Source organism: Cavia porcellus, unplaced genomic scaffold (assembly GCF_034190915.1).
Source record: "Cavia porcellus strain 051 isolate PalLab524CR breed Dunkin Hartley unplaced genomic scaffold, mCavPor4.1 scaffold_26, whole genome shotgun sequence".
In the NCBI taxonomy this organism is placed as follows: domain Eukaryota; kingdom Metazoa; phylum Chordata; class Mammalia; order Rodentia; family Caviidae; genus Cavia; species Cavia porcellus.
The window spans coordinates 47,849,843-47,863,762 of NW_026947509.1; the positions used below are offsets into that span (position 1 = coordinate 47,849,843).

General features: G+C 42.5%; 1 protein-coding gene and 1 long non-coding RNA gene across 4 annotated transcripts in view; one reads left to right on the forward strand and one right to left on the reverse strand.

Moving 5' to 3' along the window:
• Acadl (acyl-CoA dehydrogenase long chain) overlaps positions 1-6,591 on the reverse strand; it is a 36,961-nt gene extending 30,370 nt beyond the window's left edge. For both annotated transcript variants that reach the window (XM_023567037.2, XM_063237435.1), the window contains exon 1: positions 6,425-6,591. In XM_023567037.2, coding sequence (XP_023422805.2) covers positions 6,425-6,498 — 74 coding nt within the window. In that variant the 5' untranslated portion in view covers positions 6,499-6,591. The remainder of the gene's footprint in view (positions 1-6,424) is intronic.
• A 59-nt stretch (positions 6,592-6,650) lies between these two features.
• The window catches only part of LOC106028601 (uncharacterized), a 148,064-nt gene continuing 140,794 nt past the window's right edge, over positions 6,651-13,920 (forward strand). The window contains exons 1-2 of one of the 2 annotated variants that reach the window (XR_010043520.1): positions 6,651-7,422; positions 8,752-8,840. This is a non-coding gene — a long non-coding RNA (uncharacterized LOC106028601). The remainder of the gene's footprint in view (positions 7,423-8,751; positions 8,841-13,920) is intronic. The other variant, XR_001202232.3, reaches the window with a different exon arrangement.

Sequence of the window (13,920 nt, forward strand, 5' to 3'; positions counted from 1 at the left end):
TCACCCAGTGCCATTCCCTTGGGATTTTTTAAAATTGTCATAGATCTTAAAGATTGCTTTTTCTCTATTCCTTTACATCCAAAGGACCAAAAGCGTTTTGCCTTCAGTCTCCCCCAAAAAAACACTTTTGCCTTATTTCCAAGCTGTCTCAGACCTAATAATTCAGGGTAAAAAGCAAAAAAAATGTTACTTTGGCAAAAAACCAGATATTATCATTCAACCTTTTACAAAAGACTTCAGAGTACAAAAGTATGGCCTATTGCCTTAGCTTCCTTTTCAGGGACTACTGACAATCATTACCCTCCAAATAAGCTAGTTGACTTTACTAATCTTCACTCATTTATATTCCCTAAAGTCACAGCTTCACAACCCCTTCCAGGTGCCCTGGTTTTATTCACTGATGGCTCATCCTCCGAAAGGGCTGCTTATATATCTCAAGACAATGTTTCTACCCTCCAGGCAGATACCTCCTCTACACAATTAGCAGAGTTTAAAAGCTATTCTTACAGCTTTTGCTGCTTACTCTAACCAACCATTTAATTTATATACTAACAGTGCTTACCTTGCTCAGTCTGTTCCATTATTAGAGACTATTGCTACCATATGTCATGCTTCCCCAGCTACAAATCTGTTCAAACAATTACAATGCTTCATACGGCTTCGCCGTCATAAGTTCTTTATCGGTCATCTGCGAGCTCATTCCAACCTCCCAGGGCCTCTTGCCCAAAAAAATCATTTGGCTGATGTTGCTATACGAGCACAGGTTTTTATGGCTCAGAACTCCAAGGTGTCTGAGGCCCAACAAGCCCATCAGCTACACCACCTCAATGCTCACACCCTCCGCCTTCTCTACAAAATTACCTGTGAGCAAGCCAGACAAATTATAAAAAATTGCCCATCTTGTGCTATCCACTTACCTGTTCAACACCTAGGAGTCAATCCTAGAGGTTTAATTCCTAACGCCTTATGACAAATGGATGTTACCCATTTCAATGAGTTTGACAATCTAAAATATATACATGTCATTATTGACACTTATAGTGGCTTCATTTTTGCCACTCTCCAGACTAAAAAAGCTGCTAAACACATTATAGCCCATATGCTGTCAGCCTTCTCAGTTCTGAGATGTCCTCAACAGCTCAAGACCGATAATGGCCCTGGCTATACCAGTACCTCCTTTGCTCAATTTTGCAAGAGCCTTAATATCCTCCACACTACAGGTATACCTTATAATTCTCAGGGACAAGACATTGTTAAATGTGTGCATCGTTCTCTTAAATTCACTATAGATAAAATAAAAAGGGAGACATGGTACCCCACCCAGGGGTCCCCTAAAAATGTCCTTTCACATGCTCTTTTTATTTTAAATTTTCTGACCCTGGATGCTTCAGGCTGCTCCGCAGCATCTCGGTTTTGGCATACTCAGACTCAAACACGGTTTGCATCTGTTTTATAGAGAGACCCACTAACCAATGTATGGAATGGCCCTGATCCAGTCCTTATCTGGGGACGAGGTTCAGTGTGTGTTTACTCTCAACAAGATAGAGAAGCTAGATAGCTACCTAAACGCCTCATAAAGCAAGTAGACAGTTCTTCAAAGACCCCATATAACGCCCAAAAATAATGTTATTTCCTGAGGCACAATCCCCTGTGTTCTCTTACAGGTGACACATCTCCCTAGAGCCTTATGCTGCTTAGTCAGCCTTCTTCTTGAGCCACACCACACCCATGGTAAACTTCAACCCTTGCCAAACAGACTACAATTACTGACAGCCATGCACAAAAACCCCATGACTGCAAAAGAGGCTCTTCTCGGTCTAAAAAAACATACACCAGCCAAATAGACTACATCCAGTGTTATACAAAACATGCTCCAAGACACAGGAAAATGACTTCATACAGAGACACCAACAAATGACTGTCAACCCCTTCTCCTCGATTTGGGGGGGGGGGTTTCCCTTACCTAATGCCCCTTTTGGGTCCCCTAGCTAACCTATTGTTTCTCATTTCTGTGAGTTCTTATATTTTTCAGAGGATTATGATGTTCATTAATAACCAGATAGATGCATTTATGGCAAAGCCCATTCAGGTACACTATCATCAGCTGGAGATGGCAGATCAACAAACCTACCAGAAAAAAATTCCCACGAGTGGCCCATATGATGATGCGGCCTAACTGCCCTGGAGCAATGGACAGGCAGTCAGAGACGGACAACTAGGACATTCATGTTAATTCCAATGGCCACCTAAGACAGGCACAAGACCAACTGCTGTTCTGCAAGCCCATGACGGGTAAGGCCTGGCTGGGTTCATACAATGAGGTCCTTGACCTAAGACAGACGCTGTCCTCACAGGGCCTGCCATACTCTTAATAATATAAAAAGGGAGGAGATGTAGGGAGCCGAGTGACAGGCATTGCTGCCTCGATGTCTCTCTCTCTCCTATGGGCACTGCGTCTGCCTACATTAACCATAATCCTCTCCTGCTTACATCACGTATCTGGATGTGATGGTGACCCTGTTGTATTCATCTGTTTAACCTTTTCCTGTCCCAGCTCCCGCCCTTAGCATATAAAAGGTGTGATCATTTTCTAAATAAACCGAAAGCTTGATCAGATTATTTCGTCTTGCTTTCATCTCTCTTTTGTCTCCTCTATGTCTTTTATTTAATCCCCGTTTCCCCTCCAGGAGTTCTAAACTTGTTGATCTGCAGGCCAGATCAGGGACTGAATCCAGGGATTTTACACTGATCTTCTCAGTGCTTTGAAATTGCCCAGGCTGCGCTAGAATTTGTGATCCTTCTGGCTCAGCCTCTCAGAATGCTGGAACTAACAAGCATGCACCACCGTCTATGCCTAGCCTTTGCAGAGTTTTTAACTAAACATTAAGACGTTTCCTCTCGTGACAAATGCCTGTAATCCCACTGTTTTGGGAAGCTGAGGCAGAACGACTGTAAGTTTCAGTCCAATATGGCAACTGAGTGAGACTCTGTCTCAAAATAAAAAATAAAAACGGTTGGAGATACAGATCATGTGAAATGGTGAGGTTTAATCTTTAGTGGAGGTGGGGAAGAAGGTGGAGGATAAAGAGACAACAGAAAGGTTTCTAAGATCTTCCTGTCAATTACAATGTCAGCTTAATATACTTATTAATCAGTCAGTTTGTTGCCATTTACGTTTCAATCATCTTTTTCACCTGAAATGAATCCTTCTGTTCTTGATTTTTGTATACTTAATATCTCCTTAAAAGTCAATTATGTTAAAGCCCTACAACCCAAAAGGACTGAATTTGGAGAAAAAGCTTTTGAAGCTAAGTGCAGTTAAAGGAGGTCCAAGGGTTGGGTCTTAACCTGGTATGACTGCTAGCCCCCTAAGAGGAGGGGATTTTTTTTCCCTCAAGCAAAGACCACAGAAGGATGAGGAGAAGGTAGGTAAAGACAGACCTCACCAGGAACTCAATCAGTTAGCACCTTGGTCTAGGACTTCAGTCTTTTTGCTTAGGCCACCCAAATATGCAACTTTTAAGTTGAGTTCTGTAATACAACCCAAGATGACTTTTTCTTTTCTTTTTCTGGTGCTATCACCTATGTCAGGTAAGTGCTCTGTCACTAAGCTATGTGCCCAGTCCCTGGCAATCGTCAACTGTGAACATTCCACACTGCACTTTTCATATTAGGCCTGCCTTTTGTCTTCACAGACATTTTTCTGCTTACTACTCCCTGTCAGCAAAATCATAATTTTAAATGGATAATTGTTGTAGTCAGGGGTTGTGCAGAGAACAATGAAAATCAGGACATGGAATTTATATTATTTCATGATGGTCACCCAGAGTTAACACAAGAAACTGCAGGAAATCGATCCACACCACCAAAGAAATAGAATATTTAGCCAAGGGTCTGAATCGCACAGTAATGTCCTGCATGAGTCCAGATGATGACCCAGAGTTCATGACAATGCCCCCCACAAATCCAACTGGAGGTCTAGAGCCCCCAAGAAGGACTCACGCCAGTCTCTTTTATATGGATCCATGCTGGGAGGCCCAAAAGTCAGTGGTGGAAGCTAGGAAGTCCACGCCAGTGAGGTGAAGGAGCTGTGCTGGTAGGCTGAGGGTTCTACACTGGAGCCAAGAAGTCACACTCAAAACAAAGACCAGGGCTGCCCTGAAAAGTACCACAGCCATCCTCAGTGACAGGGAGGCTCGGAGCTCCTCCAACAATAAGAATATTCAAGTACATGCCAGGAAACCAGTGTGATGAGTTTCTCCTGGAGACCAAGCAGCACATGTCTTCCCCTCCTGAGCCAGGAAGCAATGCTCCATGTAAGGACCAGAGCTGCTCCAGGAGAACCAATGGTTCAAACAACAACATGTAGGAGAACCCACAATGTGTCAATGCCTCTCTTCTCCTTCTCCACATCTATTTATGCTAGCAACTTTCCTCAGGTGGAACACCTACCCTCAGCATCATCGTGATTTAATTCAGCTGGCGTTAAGGTGACCACCAGTTTTTCATCTATAGCAATAATCCACTTAGTTAACAGGTACTAAATGCCTATAATGTGCCAAGCAATGATCTAGAGTGGTCTTGGGATACAAGAGTGAACCAAAGATCCTTGTCTTCATGCTTAGGCTTTAACAAGACCAAACAACAATGAAAAACAAAGTAAATGAGCAAATTGTGTAATATGCTAGAGGCAGTAAGAGGCAGGGGAAAAGTAAAACAGGAAGGGATCAGGAGTGGGAGGAAGAGAGGCAGGGACAGAGGTACAGAAACAGTGAAGGGGAATTTAAGCAAAGGTCAGGTCTAAGTAAGCCCTTGAAGGTTACAACCTAGCTCATTGCCAGAATAAAACAATGAACTAGAGCAAAGGCCATAAGTCTGCATGTGTTCTAGAAAAGAGTGTGGAGGTGAAGTGTGTCTGGGGAATGAGTAACGAGTAAAGTTAAGGCCAGAGAGCAGGAGGGCACCAGAACCCACAAAGGACCTTTTTTAACCTTCATGTTGCTGAAGATAAACTAAAACTTAATTTTATCCCTGTAATTGACATGATTGGCTCCACTTTTTTATTAGCAGCAATAAAACTATAAAAACAGATAGGGGTCCACATGAATTTTCCCTATGGCATTTTTTTTTCCCCCCTCTGGGGCAAAATATGCTAAGGTTAGGAAGCTGGAGTTCTAAGATAACGGAATCATTTGTAATATAATGAGTAAATAAAGCCAAAGTCTACATGCAAGTCTGCCTGGATTTTAAGTTTTATAACCCACATTACACTAAGGACACCTTTGGAATACTTCTAAGTAAAATACACGAAGACATGGGAAGGCGAAAGAAATGAAAAAGAATACAGACTGAGGTCAAAGGTGATCAAGACAAAATGTAGCAGGAAGATATAATAATCGACAGCAAGTTTGTTGGAACCAAGAAGCCTGTAGTGAAAAAGCTGCTCCCCCTCTCTACTCAGGCATTAATTACTAACTTATTTACTAATTAACTAATTAATCTATTTAGAGGCTAACTTGTAATTATTTTTGTAAGCCAACTTTAAAAAGGAAACAATCTATCACTACATCCCTCAATTATTCATACACAAGCTCAAGTCGCACTCCAAACCTATGGGATTAAAATCAATATTTTAACAAGCTCCCTAAATGACCAGAAAAATTGAAGACTCCCATTAAAATAAAATTATAACCCCTGACCTATCCAGAGGGTCTCTCAAGTCTTTCCTTTTCCTTTGATACTTTGTAAGGACAAATTTTCTTCTCAGAACTCCACCAAAGTAACTGCTCCATCTTTGGGCTTCTCTAATTTGAAGCGCATAAAGGGGTTCTGTTAGCAAAAAGTTGGAGGATCAGGGTGTTACTGATGTCCTGGATAATTCAGAAAAGTGAGGGTGGCCGAAAAAGCTACCCCAACCCACCCGGGGAGCACGCACTAAATCCTGCAGGGCTCTCAGCACCTAATTGTCCTCCACAACAATGGGCTAATTAGTTCACTGTCCCGTCCCGCGGCCCTAATTGAGTACTGTGGGCATCCAGGCCGTGCCCAACGAGTGAGTGTCGCCTCGATAACAAGTCACCGAGCTACTTAGAGGCTCTCTCTATCAATCCCTCGGCATTTAATAGGATGGATGATTTATTAGCGAAACCTAAAGTCTTTCGGGGGACTGCAGGCCGGGTCCCCGCACAACTTCGGGCGCGAGCAGCCAGAACCTCTCCCAGGCGCGGCCCCGCCGCTGCCCTGCCCTAACTGGCACAAAGGACGCCGCTGCGCGGTGCCGCTCCCCACGCAGTCCGCGCGCCCGGCCCGGGGAGAGCGTGGTCGCCCGCGCGGCCTCGGCGTCCCCACAGCCTGAACAGGGGCCGCGGCGCCCCGGCGCCCCGGCCCGCCGGCCTCCCCGGCGGAGCGCGGAGGCCGCACTCACCTCGCGGCGGGCGGGCGCCAGGCGCAGCGCGCTCCCAGGAGGCGCAGGGACCCACGGACGAGGCGCGCGGCCATGGCGGGTAGAGAGGGGCTGTGGCGGAGCTGAGGAAGCGCTGCGCCCGCTTGCGGAGCATCTGAGCAGCCTTAGCCGCCAGGGGCAAGGCATGGGGCGGGGCATGGGGCGGGGCATGGGGCGGGAAAGGGCGGGGCCGAGGGAGGGACTGTGCTAGCTCGCCGAGCTCCTGAGCGTCTGCGGCTGCTGAGGGCGGGGCTAGGGGCGGGGCCGAGGAAGAGGCTGCGCCAGTTCCTAGTGCCTCTGCATCCGAGGCTACTTAAGGGCGGAGCTGTGGGCGGGCCCTCCGTGACGCAGCCCCGCCTACCTCGTCGAGATGCGCGGCCTCGCCGCGGAACGCGCGCACTGCCCCCCATCATCCCGAGCGAGCGCCTTTTGCGCGCGGCCCCAGGGTGGGGCCGCTGCGGTGGCTGCTTCCTGGCGACCTTCGCCCTGAGGACTCCGGGGACTTGGGTCTCCGAAGTGCGGCCCACGCCTGGCTGTGGACGTCTCCTGGAGGTTTATTTTGTAACAGTGGAGGGTAATTGAGTTAGTTCATTTGGACGCCTCCATAGTCACTGTTTGCAAAGAATGGTGCCTTTATATTTTCTTGCAAACGTTGGTGATTACTTAAAAGAAAAATCTAAATGTGTTTGACAGACAGAAAACCTCAAGTTTAGCTCAGTTCTCCAGTGGTGCTACACATGAATTCATATCTTGCTATTTCCTTTCTACACGAATCATCATAGTGTTTAATGATACGCGTTTCGTTTAAATGAAGCTGGAGGTACTGAGGTTTATGAGTTTGTTGCTTTTTCTTTTGGCAATGGAAAATATCTTAAGTTTCCTGAACTCTAAAAATGTGCAGAGTGGATTTCTAAGTAGGTAAAAAGCCCTTCTGCTAGTTAAGGACAGTTACCATGCACTCGAACAGGTGAAAATGAAAGGTAAGTTGTGTCCGAAATAATTACTGTCAGTGTGGGAAAGAAGTTTTGAAAGGAAAGTGCCCATTCTGAGCGGAGGATTGTGAGTAGCAGTAGTTGATCCGGAGCGCAGAATTCCATCGCTCTTGCTAGAATTTTAGATTTGGTGGCCTGTATCTGTGCCAGGCTCTTTTCTAGCTTCATAGCAGCAAAGCCTTGGTCTCTCAAGGTGACAATTCACTGATCTAGTAACTTACTCATAGGGCGCATTAAAGGGTCCATAAAGGAAAACCCAAAACTTTTTCTCCTAAGTCCTACTGAACACCCTATGTCACTTTGAGGTCCAGAAGTGCATTGAATGTGTTTCCCCATCTACCAAGCGCTTTTCCAGCAGACACCGTGCTTTCCACATGGAGTCAATCTCAGGCTAAGGACTCAGTCCCACAAGCGTGTCTCCAAGCCCCAGGTTGTACCCTGTGTCTCTGACCAGTCAGCTCTAAATCAGAGTACCCAGGACTCCTCTCCTGTTCCATGATTTCCTGGAACGGCCCATGGATCCAGGGAAACATTTACGTGTGCCAGTTTATTATAAATGACATCACGGAGGAACAGTCATACAAAGAGACCTGTAAGACATTAGCATAGATCTTCTATACCCACTCTGGCCCACCACCCTCTTGGCATGTCCACGGATTCTGTAACCTGGAGGCTCATCAGATCTCCTTGTTTTTCTAGAGCTTATGGGCTGCACGTTTCAACTCTTTAATCCTCTAATGGCTTATGTTTTGTGGAGACAGCTTTATTCTGGGTTGTCTGGGAACCCTGTAGCTTGTGACTTAAACCAAATATGGCAGGAGCTCCTTGTGATTCACAAAATATACATCCTACCGGGAAAGTCTAAGCATTTTAGGGTCTCTGTAGCAGAACCAGGAGCAAAGACCAAATCACATTTCATACTATCGTGTAGGAATCTTCTGCTCTACAGCTTTGTGGAGCCTCTGCTAAATGAGGATAATACAGACTTCTTAGGCCTACTGCGGTGGGCTGAGAATCGATGTCAGCAGCACCACCTGCTGATCAGAGTGGCAGATGCTGGGGTACAGGATTCTGTGTAGTTAACAAGTTTCACAGGCGAACCTTATAAAAGGTAGGACCCACGAATTCCTCCTGAGTTGCTTTAAGTAATGAGACGTTTCACAGAACGCACATTCCACAGTGTTAACTCATAAAGTTAGGTGTCTTTGTTCTCCGATTGCAAACTTGCCAAGACTCAGTCGTTTGTGGGAATGATCACTTTTAATGCGATCTTTTAAAATCAAGTAGACAAACATCAGCATTTTTATTCCCTTTTAGGTAATTGGCCCCCATGGTGATATTGCAAAGGAAAAGGTTCTCGGGGAGAACCGTGGATATGATTTGGGACCTTTAGGACGTCAAAACAGGTTGGTTGTTGTGTTTTTAGACTGAGTAGGGCCGGACAGAGCTGCTCACATAGATGACACAGGCAGGATTTCTTTCAAGACTGTAGGAATTACAGTGTCCTTAGGAAATAGGACAATGTAAGAAATTCCAAGTCCTCTGAGTTCAGAGGAAGTAAATAATGATTTTTGTAGATTTTCATTTCATATGCACTTATGTAAAAGGATGTAAAACATGTGTTTAGTGATTCTTCTTGCTACTTTTTATTCATCATTCATATATAAACCTTTTCCATTCTGAAAACACTTTGTGAATGGGGTACTTGCCATACCTTTTTTGAGTTAAAAACTTTGAATGAATGTTCCTTTTGATATGTAATCTTGTTATTTTGCACCTTTATCTCTTCTTAAAAATGTTTTTGCACGGGGTGGCCAGTTAGTTATGCTGCTGAGCTAAATCCCTGGCCTCCTCTCTTATTACCTTTTACACAGATTTTCAGGTGGCATTTTGCCCCACTGGCCATATTTTTTATGAAATATTTGAGAATGAGTTGGATATACCTTGCCGCTTTCCTTCGTGTATTTATTTCCTAAGAACAAAGGAGTTGTCTTAATATCCACAGTAGAAATATCAAACATAGAAATCTAACAATGATGAAATATTCTTAAATAATTTACATAACACATTCCAATTTCAACAATGTTCCAACAATATCTTTCCATTACAATGAAATCAAGTGCAGAACTTCATCCAGGATCTTTTATTTTATTTTATTTTTCTGGTGCTGAGGATCATAGCCATGGCCTTGCACATACTTGGTCAGCACTGTTACAGTGAACTACATAACCCTACTCTTCACAATGCTGTGTGTCAAGTCTCCCTGATATTCTTTTACTTGGAACGGTTCCTTTTGGCTGTTCTTGTTCATTTTTTTTCTTTTTCCCCTTTACCATGACAGTCTGAAGAGTAAAAACCAGCTATTCTGTAAAAACAACTTTCCTAGTGGCAGAATTGGAGCATGACTATTTTGGTGGTCCTTTAGTTGTACCACATCACAGTGTCATTCCTGCCCGTCATTCTTGCCAAAGTTAATTTGAGCCACATTTAGTTAAGACAGTGTCTGTCAGGTTTCTGCACAGTAAAGTCAGTGTCTTCTTTTGAAGTCAGTATAAAAAAAATTCTGAATATCAAATTAACTGTTAAAATGATATGAAAAGCTTAACACACTATGGTAATAATTCAGGCAAAACCCCCAAGATTTTTTGAAGTGCCCCTGACTGCTATAGTAATCGGTCAGTGGATATACCTGAACTATGACTTTTAAGAATTAACAAGGTAGGAAAGACTAAAGCCTGCAAGTGGGTTAGCAAAATCAGGAATGCTTTGGGAAGGTGGGAGCCCAGTTAACAGGAACCAGTCTGACAGGTGAAGGGTGTGCGTTCAGAACTGGGAAGGCTAGTTTGGTCCATTACAGTTCCTGGGCGGGAGCGTAGGGGTGAGTATAATGCAGAGATTTAGGGTTGAGATCACTGGGGTTTAGATTGTGATTTTGCTCTTTATCAGTTATCAGTCGTCATTAGTTTACTGATGCTTGTAAAGGGTAGAGTACTCAGATTGGGTACAATTATCAGTAGCTTTGTATTGTTAATCAGTATTTTCATGCGTGAGTTCGATCCCTGGTACCTATAAAAACGAAAAAGACAAAAAAAAAAAAAATCAGTATTTTCATGATTCCTGAATATTAAGTCCAAGGACTTTAGATTTGACATAGTAAGAAGTAAAGAACCCCCATGGCTGAGGAAAGCAAAATGCCTTCACTCATTTGTTCTCCTAGTCAGTAAAACTTACTGAGTTCCTCCTATGGTTGGAGGGTACAGCTTCTTACAAGATAAAAGTTTCTCATTTAAAGGAGCTAATACAGTTTTGAAACTAAAAGACAGAGTGTGGTTCGTGGAGAAGTAAGGCTGTCGGGTTTCTTTTTCCCCACTGAAGCTTTAAGGCAGAGTGGAAAAAAAAAATGAGCTACAGCATTCAGCTGCTGTGGTTGAAAACCCTCTCTTGGAGTTCCTTAATCTCTCCACGTCTCTGCTTCTTTATTTGTAATGTGGAGATATTAATAGTATCTATCTAAAGAATCCTGGAGGCTAAAACAAGACAAAGTATGTCAAGCATGCAATGTGGTGGGTCCAGGAGCCTGGAGCAGAGTAACACCCTGACTGTGTTCTTTACCCTAACTAGGCAGAGCCCAGGCTCTGCCCAGGTTGCCAGGAAATCAAACCCCAGCGATGCTTCCCTCTGAGTGACTTCTCCATCATGCATTTGAAAAGTATCTGCAGAAGCTGCCTCTTCTGGATTGCAGTGACTTCTGGCCAAAATCTTTATTGAATGCTTTGGACTCCACAGTGAGCAAGGTTCACCAGGGTCAGCTTTAAATCTCTGCGCTTCATTTCTTCCCATTATAGGAACAACAAGAGAGAAAATGTCAACGGCTTCCTTACCAATGTCAGTTAAGAAATGGCTGCCCTTGGGAGCCTTTGACCCAGAGTTCATAAGCATCGCTAGGGAGTTTTAAAGCTAATACAAAAATAGGTTAAAGTGAAAAAGAATTTCATGTGTCCAGGTTCTGAAACTGAGTTTTAATTCTGGGTACATATTCTGGTCTCATACAAGCTACTGTTGACACTATTAGCTTTCAAACTTTTTCACCTGTAAGGGATCAGAACATACATTCTTCAAAGGACAATATACAACTCTAGGCCACAAAGCGGCAGCAGATTTGTCTAAATACTTGAAAGCTTTAAATGTCACTTAGAGAAATGAATAAGACAGTGTCACAGAATCACATAGCAGACAGCAGGAAAATTCAGGAACATGGAGCCAATGAAGAGGTCAAAACTAAGAGATCATACCGTAATTAAAATAAAAACAAAAAGGACAGGGCTCAGGTAGCATCTGCCACATTTCTGGCAACTCTTTTGGTTTACTTGAATTTCCCGAAGGCTGTTTCTGATATGCATTGTTTGGAACAGGCCACCTGCTAGGGGGCATGGACGTGATAGGTAAGGCATAAGTGATCTAAACTTCTGCTTACTCACTTGGAAATGGAGAAAGACAGTACTTGTATCATAGGACATGTGGGAGGATTGTTCAGTTAGTGGAGGTCAAGTGGTTAGAATAATGAAAAGATTAAGCAATCAGTAAGTGATAATATTGTTACCAGTGAGAAGTAACCATATTTTGGAGTATAAGAACTGCAAAAGAAATTCTAAGGGAAATAACCTACTTAAAAAGCAACTCTATGTTTACAAAAAGAAAAAGAATTATCCCTATAATACTGATTTGATATTATACAAAGATGCATCATCTTATACATTTAAAGTCTATTTTGTGTATATTCCAAAGGCCTCTTCCAGGAAAGGAATGGCTTATGCGCTTACTCTGATACTTCTCATGGTCTTTCCCAAGTCTGATACAAAAGCCAGCTTCTTTAATCCTTGTTACCAGTAACTGTCTATGTAGCACTGTAGAAATAGAGAGATTAGGGGCTCTGACTTTATCATTACTTTCTATTTCATTTAAATAGTACCTTAATAATATTAGAAACCTGAAACTCACATTTATTTTCCTAAATTTGTCTTAGATATTTAATTTTTCCTTACTGAGGACAATATTTTCTTTTTTTATATAGTTTTTTTTTTTTTTTTTATCGATACCAGAGATCGAACTCACGACCGCCTGCTTGCAAGGCAGGTACTTATGCTGCTGAGCTAAATCCCCAGCCCCGAGGACAATATTTTCAAAATGAGTTGCTGTTTTATATTTTGGGATATTTTCTTTAAAAAAGAAATAAGCAAGCCAGGTGTGGTGGTGCACACCTATAATGCCTGTTTGGAAGGCCGAGGCAGGAGAACAGTCTGGACCACACAGAAAATTCAAGACCAGCTTGGAGTGTGTAGTAGGATGCTGTCTCAAAAACAAATGAACAAGAAATAAATAATTTAAGTATCTTTACCCAACATAATTTTTACAGGACATTTACGTATCAGGATTAAGAATGAATTTGTTTAAACTTCAACCTTCAAATCCTGTTCTGTTTCTAAATTGTTTCTCTCTTGCCACATCAATAATATGACCAAAATAGTAGCCACATACAACTTTAGGCAAAAGCAAAAAGTAGTATGAAATTTAGATTTTAAGACTACTCTGTCCCTTACATCCATATTATCCAGCTCCCTAGAAAAAATGATGCCTGTCCACTGGTGCAAAGCGAAATAATCTAATCATGTAGAAAAGTTTGATCTAAGTTTTACTGCATTACAGTTTTCTACTAAAAGAAATATAAGCATCTGCAATTCTGTTACATGGATCCTGAACAATGTCAAGATTGCTAGGCCATTTTTCTTGCATAATACAGAATTATTTGTTTGTATAACTGGTTTGTATTCAGGGTAAGATAACCCTTCACAGTACAGTACAGTTTCTCTAAGAATTCATGATCTTTGCCAGAGTAACTGTGTCTGGTTTTAATAGATAATATTTAACTTTATTTGAATAGATAAGTTTACTATAATTCTCACAAAAACTTGAATGTATTTGCTGATACCCTATCTGAAACTAAAAGGACCATTCCTTAAGCAGTAAATATTTTAATCAAAGAGAAAAATTCTTGGTCAAATTAATCTATAATTAAAAGTTATTATTCTTGAGTGCCAGCCTATGAATTGAAGCTATGTGCACCATGAATTACATTTTTGACTTGAGGTTTATTTATTTATTTATTTTTAAAATAAGCCATCCTGTGGCTATCTTCATCTACCATGAACTCCTTCAGTTCCCATGTCCCCTCTGATATTAAAACCATGCCCATCTATTCATTAACCAAGAGGAAGAGCTATCTATTCTCCTGTTCAAACACTTGCCAACCATTTTCTTTAAGCATTTATTCATTTGCGGACTCCTTCCTTGTATCAGGTACACATGAGCATGTGCCAGATGTTATGACCTGTGTCTAGATGTCCTCCAGGGCCTAAGGTGGTCATAGGCAGAGCTTTTCAGAGCTAGCTGGATCTAGAGTGTGACACTGGGATTGATTCACGGTGCAGC